This window comes from Coregonus lavaretus (genome assembly GCF_964263955.1).
Source record: "Coregonus lavaretus genome assembly, chromosome: 5".
In the NCBI taxonomy this organism is placed as follows: Eukaryota; Metazoa; Chordata; class Actinopteri; order Salmoniformes; family Salmonidae; genus Coregonus; species Coregonus lavaretus.
Window position 1 is genome coordinate 39,524,457 of NC_139992.1, and position 18,633 is coordinate 39,543,089.

At 44.6% G+C, this 18,633-nt stretch overlaps 1 protein-coding gene and 1 long non-coding RNA gene across 3 annotated transcripts in view; one reads left to right on the forward strand and one right to left on the reverse strand.

Annotated features, from left to right (window-relative positions):
• Positions 1-9,763, reverse strand: part of LOC311130153 — a 31,819-nt gene extending 22,056 nt beyond the window's left edge. The window contains exons 1-2 of the long non-coding RNA XR_014613337.1: positions 9,691-9,763; positions 8,426-8,650 (exon numbers count right to left, since the gene is read on the reverse strand). This is a non-coding gene — a long non-coding RNA (uncharacterized lncRNA). The remainder of the gene's footprint in view (positions 1-8,425; positions 8,651-9,690) is intronic.
• LOC311129498 (uncharacterized protein) lies at positions 1,889-9,520 on the forward strand. Of its 2 annotated transcripts, none has more exons than XM_084161792.1 (3): positions 1,889-5,516; positions 5,648-5,713; positions 8,451-9,520. In XM_084161792.1, exons 1-2 carry the CDS (start codon positions 2,033-2,035, stop codon positions 5,704-5,706), a joined length of 3,543 nt encoding a protein of 1,180 aa, XP_084017918.1. In that variant the 5' UTR covers positions 1,889-2,032; the 3' UTR covers positions 5,707-5,713; positions 8,451-9,520. The 2 variants fall into 2 exon arrangements, with proteins under 2 accessions (XP_084017918.1, XP_084017919.1); XM_084161793.1 differs by having other exon boundaries at positions 1,890-5,477; positions 8,451-8,529.
• Positions 9,764-18,633: the final 8,870 nt, after the last annotated feature.

Here is an 18,633-nt window from a genome sequence, read left to right on the forward strand (position 1 = left end):
CCAGCCGCCTCCACTGTATCATCAGGACCATCACAGAATGGCTCAGAGTCAGAACATAGGGGATTGGCCCAATCTCTATGGACCCTTGAGAGGCCAGGCACCCCCTAATGTAACCTTACACCGCAGTGGAGCTAGAACAGAAACATGGGCTAATTATGAACCCCACCTCCCCAGCTATGAGTTTTTGCCCCCACTCATTGTTGAAAGAGGGCATGAGGATATTTCACTTCATCATAACGTTGACCGTGATTATATGGTTGGTCGGGTAGTGAATCATAACAATCTCCATTACTTGGAAGGCAAATGGCAGATGTTCAATTCCACCCATTCCAATGGACATTCTAGAGGACATTTTAATGAACATTCAAGGGGACATTCTAATGAATGCTCAAGAGGATGTTCTAGGGGTGGCTCTAGTGAACATTCTAGGGATGGTTCTAGTAGACGTTCGAGGGGTGGTTCTAGTGGACGATCTATGGGTGGTTCTAGTGGACGATCTAGGGGTGGCTCTAGTGGACGATCTAGGGGTGGTTCTAGTGGACGATCTAGGGGTGGTTCTAGTGGACGATCTAGGGGTGGTTCTAGTGGACGATCTAGGGGTGGTTCTAGTGGACGATCTAGGGGTGGTTCTAGTGGACGATCTAGGGGTGGCTCTAGTGGATGTTCTAGGGCCCATTCCAGCAGGTCTCCCAGGCTGGACTTCCAGGCTAAGCATGTCAACCCTTCTCAAACTACGACCAACACTTCTCCAGACATTCAGCACGCCAACATCAATCCAACTGCTCCTGTGGTCAACAACAAACACAGTGAAACAACATCAGGACGAACAGCAGGTCCTGTGAGAGATTCTACATCACTTGTGCAGGCCTTCACTGCGACTGCACAGCAGTGTGTTTCTATGGATCTCCCTTCCACGGGAGGTAGAGAATCTGGTGTCATTGACCTAAAAGCAGCCCAGGTAACAAATGCAGACACCCATGGTATACTAGGACCTAGTGTTCCTTCCCAAGCCATAACACAACAAACCAATAATCTTTCTGTCAATGCTGCTCTGGTTTCTCACACCCAGACCTCTTCCACCCCTGAACAGCAACATACTCCCTCTCCTTCTCCCAAACCTCTCACTGAGACACCTCAGAACAAACCATCTCATAAACATAAGACCTCACTCAATGAAATACAGGACTGGCTCCAGAGTGTTTTAAGATCTAAAAATGGACCCGTAAATGGGAACAACTCTACACAAGACCCCTCTCAGTCCCAACAATCCAGCACAGAGAAGATGGCTGTTTTACAAGCAGGCAATACGCACCGACATCAAAACACCAAAGATGACCAGGCGAGGCCCCCTGAGAGATTTAGTGCTGAGGACTCCACTGTACGGCTAAAGATTGAGTCCACCCCCAGGTGTATGACCCTGACGGCAGTCGCCACCACTCCGCCTCCCGTGGCTATCGTCGCTCCAATGGGTCCACAGCAGTCCCCAGAGCCCATGGAGACAGAGAATGCAGGCAATGAGGTGCCATTTAAGATTTTACATGCCTGGTCCATCAACGAACAACAGGCGGAAAGCCTGTGGGAAAGCGCTAAAGATGATGCAAGTTCTCGATCTGTCCTAAATGAGACAGTTCAAGTTGAGAGTGTTATGGAGTGTGATAAGCCTGTAGATGCATCTGCAACAAGTTTACTGGCATCTACTGGAGAGGACAATGGGGTCCTTCTGGCCAAGAGTTCACCTTCACCATTTGTCCACACCAACCCTCAGGCAACTGATATTGTACGCATTTGTGGTACCCAGACAATTGTGGACATTAGCTCCAATGGCGCAGATGAGAGAACTCTTGATTTGTCCACAATTTCTGAAGTTCAGTTCAAGTTAACTACGCTGCAACAACTGGTTAGTTATCTGGAGAGTGCAGCAACAGTCACAGATGCAAAGGATGGTTGTCTAAAGGCCATATTGGAGCGGTATTGGGGCGGGGATACCTCTAACCTGGTAAAAGCTTTAAAAGATAAAAGGGATGAGAAAATAATGCAGGATGTGTCTGCCTGGGCCGTAGAGGATGAGAAGGCAGTGGTTGTCTTTGCAGTCAGTGGTATATCACTGGGGGAAGTGGTCGAGAACTTTCCCATTCCAGCACATGTTGACAGCTCTTCCCACATGGGTTACAGGTCATCATGGTTAAATGTCAACGAGAAGCTGTATGACATTGACAAAGAATCTGGAAGAGCTTGGTCTGTGTGGTTTATACCAGATAAAGCAGAGGAGAGTTCCAAAGTGGTTGGGGGAGTCAAAATGAATGACACCTTCCACAGCAAGATGGAGACTGTGGACTTGCCTGCCCGACAACCTGTTGAAGCAGAAGCATTAGACTCAGACCTCGCAACAAACACAGCCCTCATGATGGACGCAGACCCCCCAAAAGACACAGACCTCCCAAAAGATGCAGACTCAGAGACACAACCCCTTTCCCCAATGATTTTGACCGTCCTTACATCAGAGGATGCTGTGAGACTGCTTGCTGAAACAGAGGCATCAGAAGCAGAGCTCACAACAGACTCAAACTGCCCAACAGATGCAGACCTCAACACCGTCACAGACCTCACAACAGACTCGGACAAAGACCTCCTTTCCCCAATGAATTTGACCATCCTGACATCTGAGGATGCCATGAGACTGTTTTGCCAGATTGAAAATGGCTCTGACCTCCAACTCTGGTCCCCTGAACCATGCGCTGAAAACAAAGATAAGACCCAGACCAAGCAACTAAAGAATATAGTAATTGGCAGCTTAGATAAGTCCTGCTACTGTCCTTGTATTATTGAAACTGACAATGGGTTTGAAAGTGGCCTATGCTCCAGTTGTCAGAGAGAGAAAGGATTGCAGAAAGGTACAAGATGCATAACAATCTCTCACTGCCTTACCCTGTCGGATACAAGCGAAAATTCAGATCAGGAGACAGAAGCAACAGACTCAGACCTCGCAACAAACACAGCCCTCATGATGGACGCAGACCCCCCAACAGACTCATACCTCCCAAGAGACGCATACTCAGAGACAGAACCCCTTTCTCCAATGATTTTGACCGTCCTCACATCAGAGGATGCTGTGAGACTGCTTGCTGAAACAGACTCTGGGGGGAAGGCGACTGTGGACAATCAATGCAGGGACAAGAAGCAGATGCAATCAACTGAAGAAGAGGGTGATGACAATCAATTCAGTGACATTAGAACAGAGGGAGAAATGCAGCAATGTACAAACTTCGTACCGATCACTGACTTTTTTTTCTGGTCAGACACAAGTGAGGATTCAGATCAGGAGACAGAGGAGAACCCTAATGAACAACATGCTCAGATTGAGGCTCATGCTTCTAATGTTAAAAGGATGGAGCCTGAAACTGATGCCAAAGAACCATGTGAGTCAGCCCAAGAACATACTACCCACAGAAAAGTCAGTCCTAGTTCTGAGGATAGGGAAAGATGGCAAGAGAAGGACCAAGACTGTAGGATGAGTACATCACCACTTCCCAAGGTTGAAACCCCCTCAAAATTAAGAGCTAACATCATAGCAGACAACTGGTGTTCACCTATAGAGGACTGTGGTTCACCTGTAGATAAGTATGACAAAGTTGCAGACTTTTTCACCCAATACAAAACCTGCAAGTCAAAGAAAAAAATATATATGTATATGGAAAAGGAGAATACCCTCCATCCAAAGTCATCTGATAGACAAAAGCTCAAGAAAAGCCATGGGAGAGCAGAGAGGAGACGGTCACCATCCCAACCCCCTAAGAGCTCTGGGGTGAAGGCAACTGTGAATAATCAACGCAGGGACAAGAAGCCACATGCGTCACACAAGAGGAGACATTCGACTAAGAGTGATAAAAATCAATGCAAAGACAAGAAGAGGGGATCATCAACTGAGAAAGAGAGCAAGAACAATCAAAGTAGGGACAAGAAGAGGAGACCTTCAATTGAAAAAGTGGGTGAGGGCAGTCAATCTAGGGACAAGATATCACAGAAGAGGAGAACTTCAACTGAAACTGAAGGCAGGAACTCTGGTGACTCCAAAGAGTTGCAGTGCCAGTTGGTGGAAAGAGAGAGGGACCACGGCAGTGCGTTTCCACTGCCGCGCCCTGGGGTGAAAACCCTCCATGTGCAGGGATCCTCAACTACCACCGTTCCTCTCAAACTCACCATAAATGTCCCCAAAAATCCTTCCACAAACTGCTCACCCTCCAAACATACTGAGGACGTCCCCAAAATGCCAAAGGAACAGCCAAAGACTAAAGTCCCGAACAAAAGACACTGCTCCCCTGCAAAGTCAGTGTCTCCTGTTGTCAAAGAGCGGCAGAGGAACGGCATCAAACACAAGCAAATAATTCAACGCCTGAAAGTCAGATTGGAAAAGTTGTCCTTATCCAAACATCTTGTCAGGAAAGGTTCCCCACCAAGGCTGAAGAGGGTGGAGGATAGAGAAGTCCCTGGGGGTTTAGGGGTAAAGGTTTCTAAGAATCCTGACTCGTCCATGAAACTAAAACATAAGGCAGAGAGCGACTTGACATCCCAACAGAAGTTGACAAAGATTCCGAAGGTGTTGAATAGGAATGAGAAAGGATGGTTTTCAAAAAGCGAGTGTGAGAACGACTCGCCGCCCGCCAAGCCAAAGCTGCCAAGGATTCCCAAGCTTCCGAGGACTCCAGAGGTTTCAAAGGATGGGAAAGAGGGAGAGAACAGAGAAGAGACATCTCCCAGTGCTTCACCTGAATCACAAACGCTGAACAAACCTGCAAGAGTGGCACACAAGCCAAAACCTTTTATCAAGCCTGCCAGTCCCAATGGTAATAGCCCAGGTAGTCATGCATGCCCTAATCCGGCTAGGGTATCACCGCTATATGGCGATGGTCATTTTGGGGCAAAAGTCTCTGCGAGGCAGCAGGTGTTCTCTGATTGGGAGAGTAGCTTTGTCCCGACGCCAACCCCCCGGACTCGCAGACGATCAGGGTGTCCTCCAGAGGAAGTGGAAGGTCCACAGGCCAGTCCCAGGTCCAGCTCTGAGACCAGGATCATCCAACCCATTCTAAAACATGTCGATGCTCCGCCAAAACCCAAGCGGAACATCAGCTTCGCTTTGAATCCAAGGACGGTGCACTACTTCAAGCCCTGTGAATATGAAAATGACGTCATGTTCAACAGGTCTTACATGGATCCTGAAGATGCACAGCATTCTAACGAGGAAGAGGAAGATGCTCCTGTGAACTGCCAGAACACGAAGGAACAGACCCCTGTTAGGGAAGAGAAGCGGCAAGATATAGGGGAGCTGAAGCCTGGACCAAGCGGTGCATGTGAAAAGAGCTTCAAAAGGAAACGTAAAATACATGAGCCTGCTGCCATTTTGATGAAGAAGAGCATTGTTCAGGCAAACCATTGGATGAAGTGTCTCTATCGTGAACCTCCGAAAGACTCCAGACACTCGGGTAAGGACACCAATCACAAGCCACTGTCAAACGAATATGGTATGTATTCCCTCAAAGTTTTTGTGTAATATGTATAGCTATCATTGGCATGAAAAACGAACACACTACCGGTCAATATTTAGATACATTTTATTGGATTTCCAGTCATTGACAAGTTCTTCTGGTTACAGCAAAAACAACTAGAGTTGGTTACAAGTGGTCAGAGGAGCAGAAGACGAGGCCAAATTAAATTGAAGGTAAGTCGCAGGCTATGCTAGCCTCACATGGTAGGCTACTTTTACAATTGCACCAATGATTTCCCAGTATTTCAAACAAAGTTGTATATGTATTTTTCTTTAAAAAATGTTAGATGTACACAGTTTGATGTTGGGTTCTGATTGGAATCATCTAGAGCAGGGTTTCCCAAAGTCGGTGTTATAATGAGTTTCTGGTATCGAGAAGTTCAGGATGCAATAGAATATGGGACACAGACGGAGAGTTCATACAAATATTTAATAGGTACGGTACCGTGATTCGTCTAACAAACGGTACATACTTTGCCTCTTGTCATTCCAACTCTGGACAAAGGAAAATCTGTTTATATACTTCATGTTACACGTTCCTTCAACAACATCTCGTAACCATCAGTGGACACTCCCCTCCCTGATGGTATCACCCTGTACCCCAAGTCAGTATATTATATCTATCAATCATTCTAAGATAAACACCATCAAGCTCCCCGACATACCAGAATCCAGACTCTGTGGCACCAATAATCACCTCTCTCACAAATCTAACCTTGTTCCTACTACACCATGAAAAGACATACAGTGGGGAAAAAAGTATTTAGTCAGCCACCAATTGTGCAAGTTCTCCCACTTAAAAAGATGAGAGAGGCCTGTAATTTTCATCATAGGTACACGTCAACTATGACAGACAAATTGAGAGAAAAAAATCCAGAAAATCACATTGTAGGATTTTTTATGAATTTATTTGCAAATTATGGTGGAAAATAAGTATTTGGTCACCTACAAACAAGCAAGAGTTCTGTCTCTCACAGACCTGTAACTTCTTCTTTAAGAGGCTCCTCTGTCCTCCACTCGTTACCTGTATTAATGGCACCTGTTTTAACTTGTTATCAGTATAAAAGACACCTGTACACAACCTCAAACAGTCACACTCCAAACTCCACTATGGCCAATACCAAAGAGCTGTCAAAGGACACCAGAAACAAAATTGTAGACCTGCACCAGGCTGGGAAGACTGAATCTGCAATAGCTAAGCAGCTTGGTTTGAAGAAATCAACTGTGGGAGCAATTATTAAGAAATGGAAGACATACAAGACCACTGATCATCTCCCTCGATCTGGGGCTCCACGCAAGATCTCACCCCGTGGGGTCAAAATGATCACAAGAACGGTGAGCAAAAATCCCAGAACCACACGGGGGGACCTAGTGAATGACCTGCAGAGAGCTGGGACCAAAGTAACAAAGCCTACCATCAGTAACACACTACGCCGCCAGGGACTCAAATCCTGCAGTGCCTTCTGGATTTATTTTTCTCATTTTGTCTGTCATAGTTGACGTGTACCTATGATGACAATTACAGGCCTCTCTCATCTTTTTAAGTGGGAGAACTTGCACAATTGGTGGCTGACTAAATACTTTTTTTCCCCACTGTAAGTTGGTACTCGGCCCCCCAGGTGCACGTTTTGATTTGAAAAATACTTCCCATACCTATTTGTCCATGGTCAGTTGTGCACCGGGGCCTCCCACTCCTCTTTCTATTCTGGTTAGAGACAGTTTTCATTTTTCTGTGAAGGGAGCAGTACACAGCGTTGTACAAGATCTTCAGTTTCTTGGCAATTTCTCGAATAGAATAGCCTTCATTTCTCAGGACAAGAATAGACTGACGGGTTTCAGAAGAAAGTTATTTGTTTCTGGCCATTTTGAGCCTGTAATCAAACCCACAATTGCTGATGCTCCAGATACTCAACTAGTCTCAAGAAGGCCAGTTTTATTGCTTCTTTAATCAGCACAACAGTTTTCAGCTGTGCTAACATAATTGCAAAAGGGGTTTCTAATGATGAATTAGCTTTTTAAAATTATGAACTTAGATTAGCAAACACAACGTCCCATTGGAACACAGGACTGATGGTTGTTGATAATGGGCCTCTGTACGCCTATGTAGATATTCCATTAAAAATCTGCCATTTCCAGCTACAATAGCCATTTACAACATTAACAATGTCTACACTGCATTTCTGATCAATTTTATGTTATTTTAATGGACAACAAAATTGCTTTTCTTTCGAAGACAAGGACATTTCTAAATGACCCCAAACTTTTGAACGGTAGTTGTTATGATGTTTTCATAGTGCGATGGGAAACAGATTGAGTTTAGTAGAAAGTGACTGGGCGCCTCACAGTCTGAGGTGCCATGCATTCCATTATGTCAAAGGAGATTACTGATGTTTATCTTAGAATGATTGATGGACAGGATATACTGACATGGGGTGCATGGTAGTAACATCAAACAAGGGAGTGCCCACTGAGGGTTGCCAGATGTGGTTGAAGAAACGTGTAACAGAGGGTATATAAGTGAGATGGTCTCTTTGTTCAAATCAGTTCGAAATAGCAAGAGGCAAAGCACTGTCTTTGGTATATCGAACCCGTTACAGACTATTAAAATCTTTGTATTAACTTTCCACAAAGTGTCTAAGTATATTCTTACATCCTTAATTACTTGATACCCGAGAAACTCATAACAGTAGTGTATGTGTGATTTGGTTGGAACATGTTCTAGCCATGCTCTGAGTATATTCTGAGGCAGTGTTCCCAGGATCCTGTGTACGGTGAAAAATAGACTTATGAACTGAAAAGTCGCCTTACTGATCCTTCATCTCCACTTGGAAAGCCAGTAGCTGGGGGACGGCTATTTCCCACAGTGCTAATGTAAATATTTCTCACCTGCTTGCTTATGTTTGCCTCTTAGGTTCCTCTCCGAATGCAAGCCCCCCTCACAGTAACCATCCAGCTTCCTCTCAGAATGTAAGCCCCCTTCCTGGTCGCCATTCATCCTCCAGCCAATTGAGAGGAGTTGAGCCAACAGCCAGGCACCATAGCTCTCCCATGAACGAATGGAATGAGCGGTGTTCAGGAGACAGACGTGATTCGTAAGCCAATCAGTCGGCCCTGACAGGATACACCAGACAACACAGTAGTTGATGGCGACTGGCAAAGACAATACTTTTACCTCATACCTGACATCGTGCATATGCTGTTCTTTTTTAAAACTTGAAACAACTACTTACAGTGCCTATAAAGCCATATTTAGGCTACATTATGCAGTTTACTTTTCTACATGTTTTTAAATGAATACATTTCTCTCTATATAATAGGTTCGGTTAGCTGTGGTTGAAACAGTCAGAAGTGTGTTTTATTTACTATGTGTTATTGTAACTCTTGACATCTAAGGGTGATTGGTGATTGGTTGTTACCCGTATTCCTATAGTATTGTTTGCCTACGTTGTTAGGGCATCATAGGGATTGAATCATCATAGTGATGGTATTGGATTTTGTTTGTTTCTAGTATTTGTATTGTCTATTTCTATTGCAGCCAGAACCAAAGCTAAAGGGGAGAAACCAGACTGAACTTATTGTTTAATGAGATTCTGCTGTCCCATACACAAAAAATGTGTCAATTGTAACAGGTGTTTTTTTTAACACTGGTGGTAAAGTGGGTAAATGTATCATGGCTATCCAACAACAAATTATGTTTGAAAGTCATTGTCACTTTGTTTGATGTGGTTCCTTGCAATGGGTTTAGTTATCTGTGGCCATAGATGATGTTTGTAGTTAAATTCACTGATACTGCTAATATTTCGGGTATTGAGGAATGTATGTACTTCACAGGTCACTGGTTTTATACTACGTCTTAAAAATTGGTCGAAATGCCAAGTTCTGTTTTTAATATCTGTTCGTTTTTGTCAGTTTTGATGCTGTATTTTTATTTTTTACCTCTGTTTACTGTATTGTTACGGCACTGAACTAACATAAATACAGAAAATAAATGTTTGTTGTTACTAATCCTCTCAGACTACACAGCATCCAATGAAGATAATTGTAGTATTATTTACCCCCTCCACCAGGCAGACCACATTTGAGACACACAGTTACACCACCAGAGGGAAGCAAAGTACTATTTTAATGTTCCTTTCATTTCAGTCACTCACTTGTGCAAGGCTTCTGGGTCCTCCTTTGTGTTGAGACTTGAGAGACTCCACATAGGTGAAGGGATAAGAACAGATAAGAGGGGAATCTTCAGTCATATTTTCTGTTTCTACACAACTCATTGTATATTAATTGGAGAAAGCCAAGCAGAAACTTTTTCCTTCAAGGACAAGAGTGGTGGAAGCTTGTTGAGAATGTATAGTACAAGATCACTACTTACAAATGAGATTTCTGTATCTCATCATGAGTTGAAAAGTCCTAACCTTACATACTTGAGGTCAACTTGCTGTTTCTGTTATAGTTTTCCTCAACCTCAGTTTTTACTTGATAGGCTACAGGATTCTGTACATGACTGACCTTGCCTGGGGGATCAGAGGGTTAAAATCCAGCCGTTATTCAAGCAATCCATGAGAGAGAATTATGGAGTCAGCCAATGTAATAGGAGCCTTTCTCCTCCATCCTCCTCCCATGTTCTTCCCTCTTATTCCTCGGTCTCAGCAAGGGGTCATAATATCACACTGTCCTCTGAATGCCTTTAAATGAGCTGTGTGTGTTTTGATCTCAGCAGCGCAGGTGTCAGAGGAGAGGCCCTTCCCAACACGGTGCTAAAACACTCATGGTCATTAACCTCACCTCACCAACCATTAACCTGAGGAAGTCCATTGTGTCTGTTGCATGGGATAGGAATATTGGGGAAATAACAGGCTAGATACAGTATGTTAGTCCCATCTCATGAGATAATGTCCATTTAAACATTTTAATTAACTGAATCAATTCAGAAGAAAATTAAACATAGCATGCAAAATATTGATTAACATGTAGACTACATACAGTGAGGGAAAAAAGTATTTGATCCACTGCTGATTTTGTACGTTTGCCCACTGACAAAGAAATGATCCGTTTATAATTTTAATGGTAGGTTTATTTCAACAGTGAGAGACAGAATAACAACAAACAAATCAAGAAAAACGCATGTCAAAAATGTTATAAATTGATTTGCATTTTAATGAGGGAAATAAGTATTTTACCCCCTCTCAATCAGAAAGATTTCTGGCTCCCAGGTGTCTTTTATACAGGTAATGAGCTGAGATTAGGAGCACACTCTTAAAGGGAGTGCTCCTAATCTCAGTTTGTTACCTGTATAAAAGACACCTGTCCACAGAAGCAATCAATCAGATTCCAAACTCTCCACCATGGCCAAGACCAAAGAGCTCTCCAAGGATGTCAGGGACAAGATTGTAGACCTACACAAGGCTGGAATGGGCTACAAGACCATCGACAAGCAGCTTGGTGAGAAGGTGACAACAGTTGGTGTGATTATTCGCAAATGGAAGAAACACAAAATAACTGTCAATCTCCCTCAGCCTGGGGCTCCATGCAAGATCTCACCTCGTGGAGTTGCAATGATCATGAGAACGGTGAGGAATCAGCCCAGAACTACACGGGAGGATCTTGTCAATAATCTCAAGGCAGCTGGGACCATAGTCACCAAGAAAACAATTGGTAACACACTACGCCGTGAAGGACTGAAATCCTGCAGCGCCCACAAGGTCCCCCTGCTCAAGAAAGCACATATACATGCCCGTCTGAAGTAAGCCAATGAACATCTGAATGATTCAGAGGAGAACTGGGTGAAAGTGTTGTGGTCATATGAGACCAAAATGGAGCTCTTTGGCATCAACTCAACTCGCCGTGTTTGGAGGAGGAGGAATGCTGCCTATGACCCCAAGAACACCATCACCACCGTCAAACATGGAGGTGAAAACATTATGCTTTGGGGGTGTTTTTCTGCTAAGGGGACAGGACAACTTCACTGCATCAAAGGGACGATGGACGGGGCCATGAACCATCAAATCTTGGGTGAGAACCTCCTTCCCTCAGCCAGGGCATTGAAAATGGGTCGTGGATGGGTATTCCAGCATGACAATGACCCAAAACACACGGCCAAGGCAACAAAGGAGTGGCTCAAGAAGAAGCACATTTAAGGTCCTGGAGTGGCCTAGCCAGTCTCCAGACCTTAATCCCATAGAAGATATGTGGAGGGAGCTGAAGGTTTGAGTTGCCAAACGTCAGCTTCGAAACCTTAATGACTTGGAGAAGATCTGCAAAGAGGAGTGGAACAAAATCCCTCCTGAGATGTGTGCAAACCTGGTGGCCAACTACAAGAAACGTCTGACCTCTGTGATTGCCAACATGGGTTTTGCCACCAAGTACTAAGCCATATTTTGCAGAGGGGTCAAATACTTATTTCCCTCATTAAAATGCTAATCAATTTATAACATTTTTGACATGCGTTTTTCTGGATATTTTTGTTGTTATTCTGTCTCTCACTGTTCAAATAAACCTACCATTAAAATTATAGACTGATCATTTCTTTGTCAGTGGGCAAACGTACAAAATCAGCAGGGGATCAAATACTTTTTTCCCTCACTGCACATTATTCACCCAATTTACCTAACTTATGCATCAGATTTTATTTGAATGTCCCGCCCTGCAACGCGCAAGGCATGGAATCAAACACACACACCCACACACACCGAGCTCGCGCTTCCCACTCGGTTTGATTCTCTATTGTCAGTGCGACCAAGAGCTGACAACCAGCAAGTTTTCTCTTCGACAGGACACAGGGCGCCCTGCCGCTTCGCACACTACTTTGTGATATGCGGAATAGACACCGAAACTGGGCTAGAACCAGACAAATTAGATTACTTATTTATTTATTTAAATTAACGTTTTCCCTATTAGGTTTTTTAACTAGGCAAGTCAGTTAAGAACAAATTCTTATTTACAATGACGGCCTACACCGGCCAAACCCGGACAACGCTGGGCCAATTGTGCGCCGCCCTATGGGACTCCCAATCACTGCCAGTTGTGATACAGCCTGGAATTGAACCAGGGGGTCTGTAGTGACACCTCAAGCACTGAGATGCAGTGCCTTAGACCGCTGCGTCACTCGGGAGCCCGAGTGGTAACTATACAAACTAATACACATGAATCTTAGTGACACTATCACTGCATATCATTTATTTGGAACATATTTTACAGTCTCTTAAGGTGATAAATGATGTGCTGTTTAAAAACAACAACATAAGGACAATGGCTACAGTTGTAGCCTGACATCACCTTGTTTACATTCTTGTAGTTTCTGATAAACTGGGTTAAAGATATTGGGGACATTTCTTCACTTGTTTGTCAGACCTGTCCTTGCTGATTGTGTGGACTAAAGAGACAGCGAGAAAGCAATGGCTATAATGTCATTATTTCAAAGATAAAACAAAAACTCCAACACTTCTTATGAGGCTGGTGTTTCAGTGCAGCATGTCATAGAAATATTTGACTCAAAAGTAGTCAACTCAAAAATCTCTCTCAAGAAACTGGAGCTTGTGAATCCAAAAATTAGACTTTATTATTTGCGTAACAAAGCCGAGCCACCCCATGGAATGGCTGTCTCTCTTTGGCTTAGAGCTCCCTTTTATACACAAATGCATAATCATGTTACATAGCATATACAGTCACTCCCCTTAGGGCAAATGATTAACTTATTTTAGTGCCACTCTACCCTTATCTTTCAACATCCAGATGTCACATGTGGTTTACTCCAAAAGGCCATGGGCGCTTTTCCATATGAGGCCTCTCTCTCATATCTCATTATATTGGTGGCAGACCCCCTCTTAAAAATAATACACATACATACATTAAGGCATGGTTACACACTGTATTGGCTATTTCCTTATTTAAACATGCATCTGGATTATAAAATGTCAATCACGTTTACTATATTTTACCTTTGACATTTCCCAACATTTTGCCTTTGGGACTTCCAACAAAGTCCCAATAATACAAAGATTTACTTTAAAAGGAATGTAAGCCTGTGCATTTACTTATTCTTAGCCTTGCCATATGTGGTTACTTTTTATATGCATATATTTAAACCAATATATATTCCTCATTGTTTGACCCATCCTGATGAGGACCCAGAGCCCAGTCAGGTATTGGTTACAAGTCTGGAAGGTTTTCCTCTAAATTAACCTCCACATTTTTCTATTGGGCTTTGTAACCATGGCAAGCCCATCCATTCCCAGGAACAACTCCATACAAACATTCAGAATTCCCAAATGGACAGTACATTGGTCCTCCTTTAACATTTCCAAAATGTCCCATATTCATTTACCTACTGTCCTGGAGCTCCCTTAACTGGGTGTATTTCTTTGGCTGAACTAGTAACAATGATCTGTACAGTCATTTGTTTTACTGTGGTTTGGATCAACAAATGATTTTAACAGAGGTAGTATACAGCAAAATACCATTCCCATTACTACAAGTGCTACGCCTATCATGATTGCCATCTTTGTAAACATTGCTCCCCACTTCTGTTTAGTTATAGCATTTCCCATATATGTATTAGTATCCTAACACATCAAAATATGCAACTCTATCTTAACAATAATATCTAGGACATGTTAAGAATGGTGTCAACATCTTTAGCTTACATAACATTTTTTACCCATATCACAAGTAGTATAACGATCAAAATAATCAATATCAATATCTAATCCATTAATTGCAATGTCAACATCATTATACATTAATATGTATAACTTATTCAGATCAATCAATCCACTTATAATTCATAATCAAATTAATTACCCAAAACAACTTTAGAATGACAATTCTTAATTAGTCTCCTTGGTTCCATCATTCAAAGTTAAAACTCTCACCTTGGCACATACTGACACTGGCGGAATGTATATTTATATTATCATAATTCTAGCATTAACTTCCTCATAACGAGAATTACAACAGATCAGTATCTCAATGCATTCCTAGTCTAAATTACTATACATTTAGCAGTGTATAATACGTCCTTAATCAACATACTACCTCAACTAACACTCCCTTCCTCTACCGGCACTCAATCTTCTGCCGTCTTCATTATGTTCTTCAGATAGCTTCATAGTTCATCTTGGATTGCCCATGGCAATGTCCCAATTCCAATGTCACACCTGAACCACCTCACCTCTACCCCCATTCTGTTTTGTCCATTTGCCAACCAGTATACCCAAACTACGAAGAACGTTGCATTGGCATAGACCTCTCTCTTCCTGCTCACTCCACATGGACTCCTGTCACATTCTTGAGAGAAAAGGCACAAAAGAGAAGGCAATTGATTGCTTTGATTTGATGCTGGATTCAGGTCTCCTGGCAGAGGTGGTGTCGGACAGGAACGTCTTCAACGCCTTTGTTGTTCCTCTTCAGCCGGGTAGAGGGTTTTTGGTTTTTATTGAGGTTTACACCGTTCTGGACCGAATTATCTCTGCTATGCATTACGACACCATCCGTAGTAACCTCAGGAAAGGACAGATCATAACAGTTTAGTTGAGTTAATTTCCAATCCAAAACATCCCTATTAACATTGTCTACATGACAAATCATTATGTTTCATCACTCATTCTTAATACCCATTTCTATCTAATGCCTGATAGATTTTCCTTTGAGGGGTCCCTGTATTCCAAAGGCTATCTGTTTAAACACCCCCTAGTTTCACATTCTCCCTTGAATTCTCCCAAATTATATAACCCAATTGTTTTACTGTAACATTCCTATATTTTTGCTCATAATCTATTTGACATTACTCTGGTGTTTCCCTTTTCCTTGTTCCTATTCTAACAATTGCTTACACTTCTCTCCTCATCATGGTTGATCATAAAAAATGTATAGTTAGAATTTCCTAAATATTACAAAAGTTGTGATTGAATCCTAGCACACAGTCCTGGTAACTGTGAAGATTTTGAACTACTGTTAATTATTTAAACGGAGATGTGGTGCATATTAGACTATTTTCTTTATTTAATTGTAATATAATATATTGTACTCATCTATACCAATCATTGTTTAACGGCTCCTTCCATTCCCTCTCTTCTGTATTTTAGTTATGGTTCCTGCCTGTGCAGGAATATACATTCTAATCCTATCTATATCCCTTCTATGTCTTGTTCTTCTGCTCTTTATCATTATCAGTACCCCATTCCCCTTATTCTCTGGGAACTAGTCAAGTACAGAGAAATCAATGATGAGGATATCTGGTGCGTCTTGGAGGTCTGGAATCTCTCGGTGGTCTGGAATCTCTCGGCGGTCTTGAAGGTCTTGGAGGTCTTGACAGTCTCGGTGGTCTCTTAGTCATCAGTTCCCTCACTCTGGTACAATGGTTTAGATGATACCCGATCGCGCTCCCCTCTATCCGTACCGCAGTTGGTGTGACCTGGACAACGATGTATGGTCACTTTAGCTGTTAACCTTCCTACGTCACTAGGGTCTCCGGATCAGCCAGAGTCCCTCTCAATCTATCGACATCAGGCTGCGAAGAGTGTCCTTCTACCAGCCTACCCATAGGGAAGCTCGGAGTTACTGCTGCAAAGACACACAAGCACAGACACACACTGTCACAAGCTGGGCTAGAACTCCGGTCTCAGATGTGGAGAGCTGGGGGTAATACCCCTTAGCCACAGAGGAGGTGTAGTAGGACCCAAATGAAACACCCAAGGCAATACTCCAGGCAAGTAGATTTAATGAAAAAACAAAGGTTCTTCGCACTTCACAAATAGTCCAACAAAAGTTCTTCTCAGACAGAGGTATATTAACAAAACAGGAGGCAAAACAAAATAACTCCGCGAGGGGAGAAAAACAAACTAAAGATAACTTAGAAAACCTTACTTGGAAAAACACGGTGGAACAAAGCAGGAGACACATAGCCAGGACTCAATAACCAAGTGAGAAACAAGGGGAAAACACACAGCTAAAATACACAAGGGGAAACAAGGCACAGGTGACCTGGATCAAGCTAATTAGGACACACGAGGAAGAACTAAGGCAGAGGGGAACACAGATGACCTCTAGAGGCCCGGAGACAAACAGGAGGCAGGAAGCTGACAGGACCCCCTCCTCTAGGAACGACTCCTGACGTTCCTTCCAGAACACCCCGGCCCCAGGGTGCGAAAATCTCGGATCAAACCTGGGTCCAGGATGTCCCTGGCTGGAACCCAGGAGCGCTCCTCTTGTCCGTAGCCCTCCCAGTCCACCAGATACTGTAGAGAGTTCTGGACCCTCCGGGAGTCCAGTATCCGGCGGACTGTGTAGGCTGGCTGGCCGTCAATGATCCTGGGAGGTGGCGGGGGTCTGCGTGGGGGGGCAAAAGGAGAAGACAAGACAGGTTTAAGGAGTGAAACATGGAAAGTGGGGTTAACTCTAAGGGAGCGAGGCAGAACCAAACGATACGAAACAGGGTTAACCTTTCTAGCAATGCGGAAAGGGCCGATGTATCTCTGGGAAAGCTTCTTGGATTCGACCCGGAGGGGCAGGTTCTTAGTGGCCAACCAAACTCTCTGACCAGCTCGGAAACTAGGGGCCGTCCGGCGGTGTCGATTAGCCTGACTTTGGTATCTCTGGGAGGTCCGAAGGAGGATACACCTGGCCTTCTTCCAGGTCCGCCTACAGCGTTGGACAAAGCGCTGGGCCGAGGGAACACCAACTTGCGCCTCTTCCTCTGGAAATAATGGAGGGTTGTAACCGAACTGGCATTCGAAGGGGGACAATCCGGTGGCTGAAGACTGGAGGGTGTTGTGGGCATATTCAGCCCAAATGATATAGGTGGCCCAAGACGTGGGATTACTGGCCGCCATACACCGCAGGGTGGTCTCCAGATCCTGATTAATCCGTTCCGTTTGGCCATTAGACTCTGGATGGAACCCTGACGATAGGCTGGCTGTGGCCCCAATAAGCCTGCAGAAGGCCCCCCAAAACCGGGACGAGAATTGGGGACCTCGGTCAGAGACCACGTCCAGGGGAATGCCAAATATCCGGAAGACATGGTTCATGAGGAGCTCAGCAGTCTCCTTAGCCGAGGGCAGCTTGGGCAGGGGAATAAACCGGGCAGCCTTAGAGAACCGGTCAACGATCACTAGGATGACGGTGTTGCCCTGGGATGGAGGAAGTCCCGTAACAAAGTCCAGAGAAAGGTGTGACCATGGCCTTCGAGGAATAGGTAAGGGATGGAGCAGTCCCTGGGGTCGCTGGCGCGTCGACTTTCCCTGGTTGCACACCGGGCAGGCCTCAACATAGCCCTGCACGTCCTTCTTGATGGACGGCCACCAAAACCGCCGTCGGAGGAATTCCAGTGTGCGAGCACTGCCTGGATGGCATGTCAAGGGCGACTCATGACCCCACTGCAAGACGCGGGCCCGAACAGAGAGAGGAACGTACAGGCGACCGGCAGGACCACCGCCTGGATCGGGCTCATGGACAAGGGCTTCTCGTACCCCTCTTTCTAGTTCCCACTGAAGAGGTGCGACGATCCTAGACCTCGGAATAATCGATGCCAAGGGCTTCTCTTGTACCTCGGGAGAATAGGCTCGAGACAGGGCATCCGGCTTGACGTTCTTGGTGCCAGGTCGGTAAGACAGGAGGAACTGGAATCGATTAAAGAAAAGGGACCATCGTGCTTGCCGAGGGTTCATCCGCTTAGCCTGTTGGAGATACTCCAGGTTCTTGTGGTCTGTGAGAACCTGGAACGGGTGCTGAGCCCCCTCAAGCCAATGGCGCCACTCTTCCAAGGCCAGTTTAACTGCAAGCAACTCTAGATCCCCCACGTGGTAGTTGCGCTCGGCCTCAGACAGGCGGCGAGACATGAAGGCACAAGGGTGTAATCTCCCATCCTCACCCCTCTGTGACAGGACGGCTCCCACCCCCACCTCTGAGGCGTCCACCTCCACCACGAAAGGTCTTTCTGGGTCAGGAGTCACCAGAATCGGAGCAGACGTGAAGCGGCGCTTGAGATCCTCGAAGGCCCCTGCTGCTTCCGGACCCCAGTGAATCTTGGTCCCTCCTCCCTTGGTAAGCGTCGTCAAGGGGGCTACCACTGAGCTGAAATTCTTGATGAACTTCCGATAGAA

What these genes read in the sequence shown, in the direction of transcription:
- LOC311129498 (XM_084161792.1), top strand. Translation starts at nt 2,033, where the DNA reads ATGCAGGATGTGTCTGCCTGGGCCGTAGAGGATGAGAAGGCAGTGGTT. An exon ending in GCCACTGTCAAACGAATATG is followed by an intron (nt 5,517 to 5,647) that starts GTATGTATTCCC and finishes TTCTGGTTACAG; the next exon opens with CAAAAACAACTAGAGTTGGT.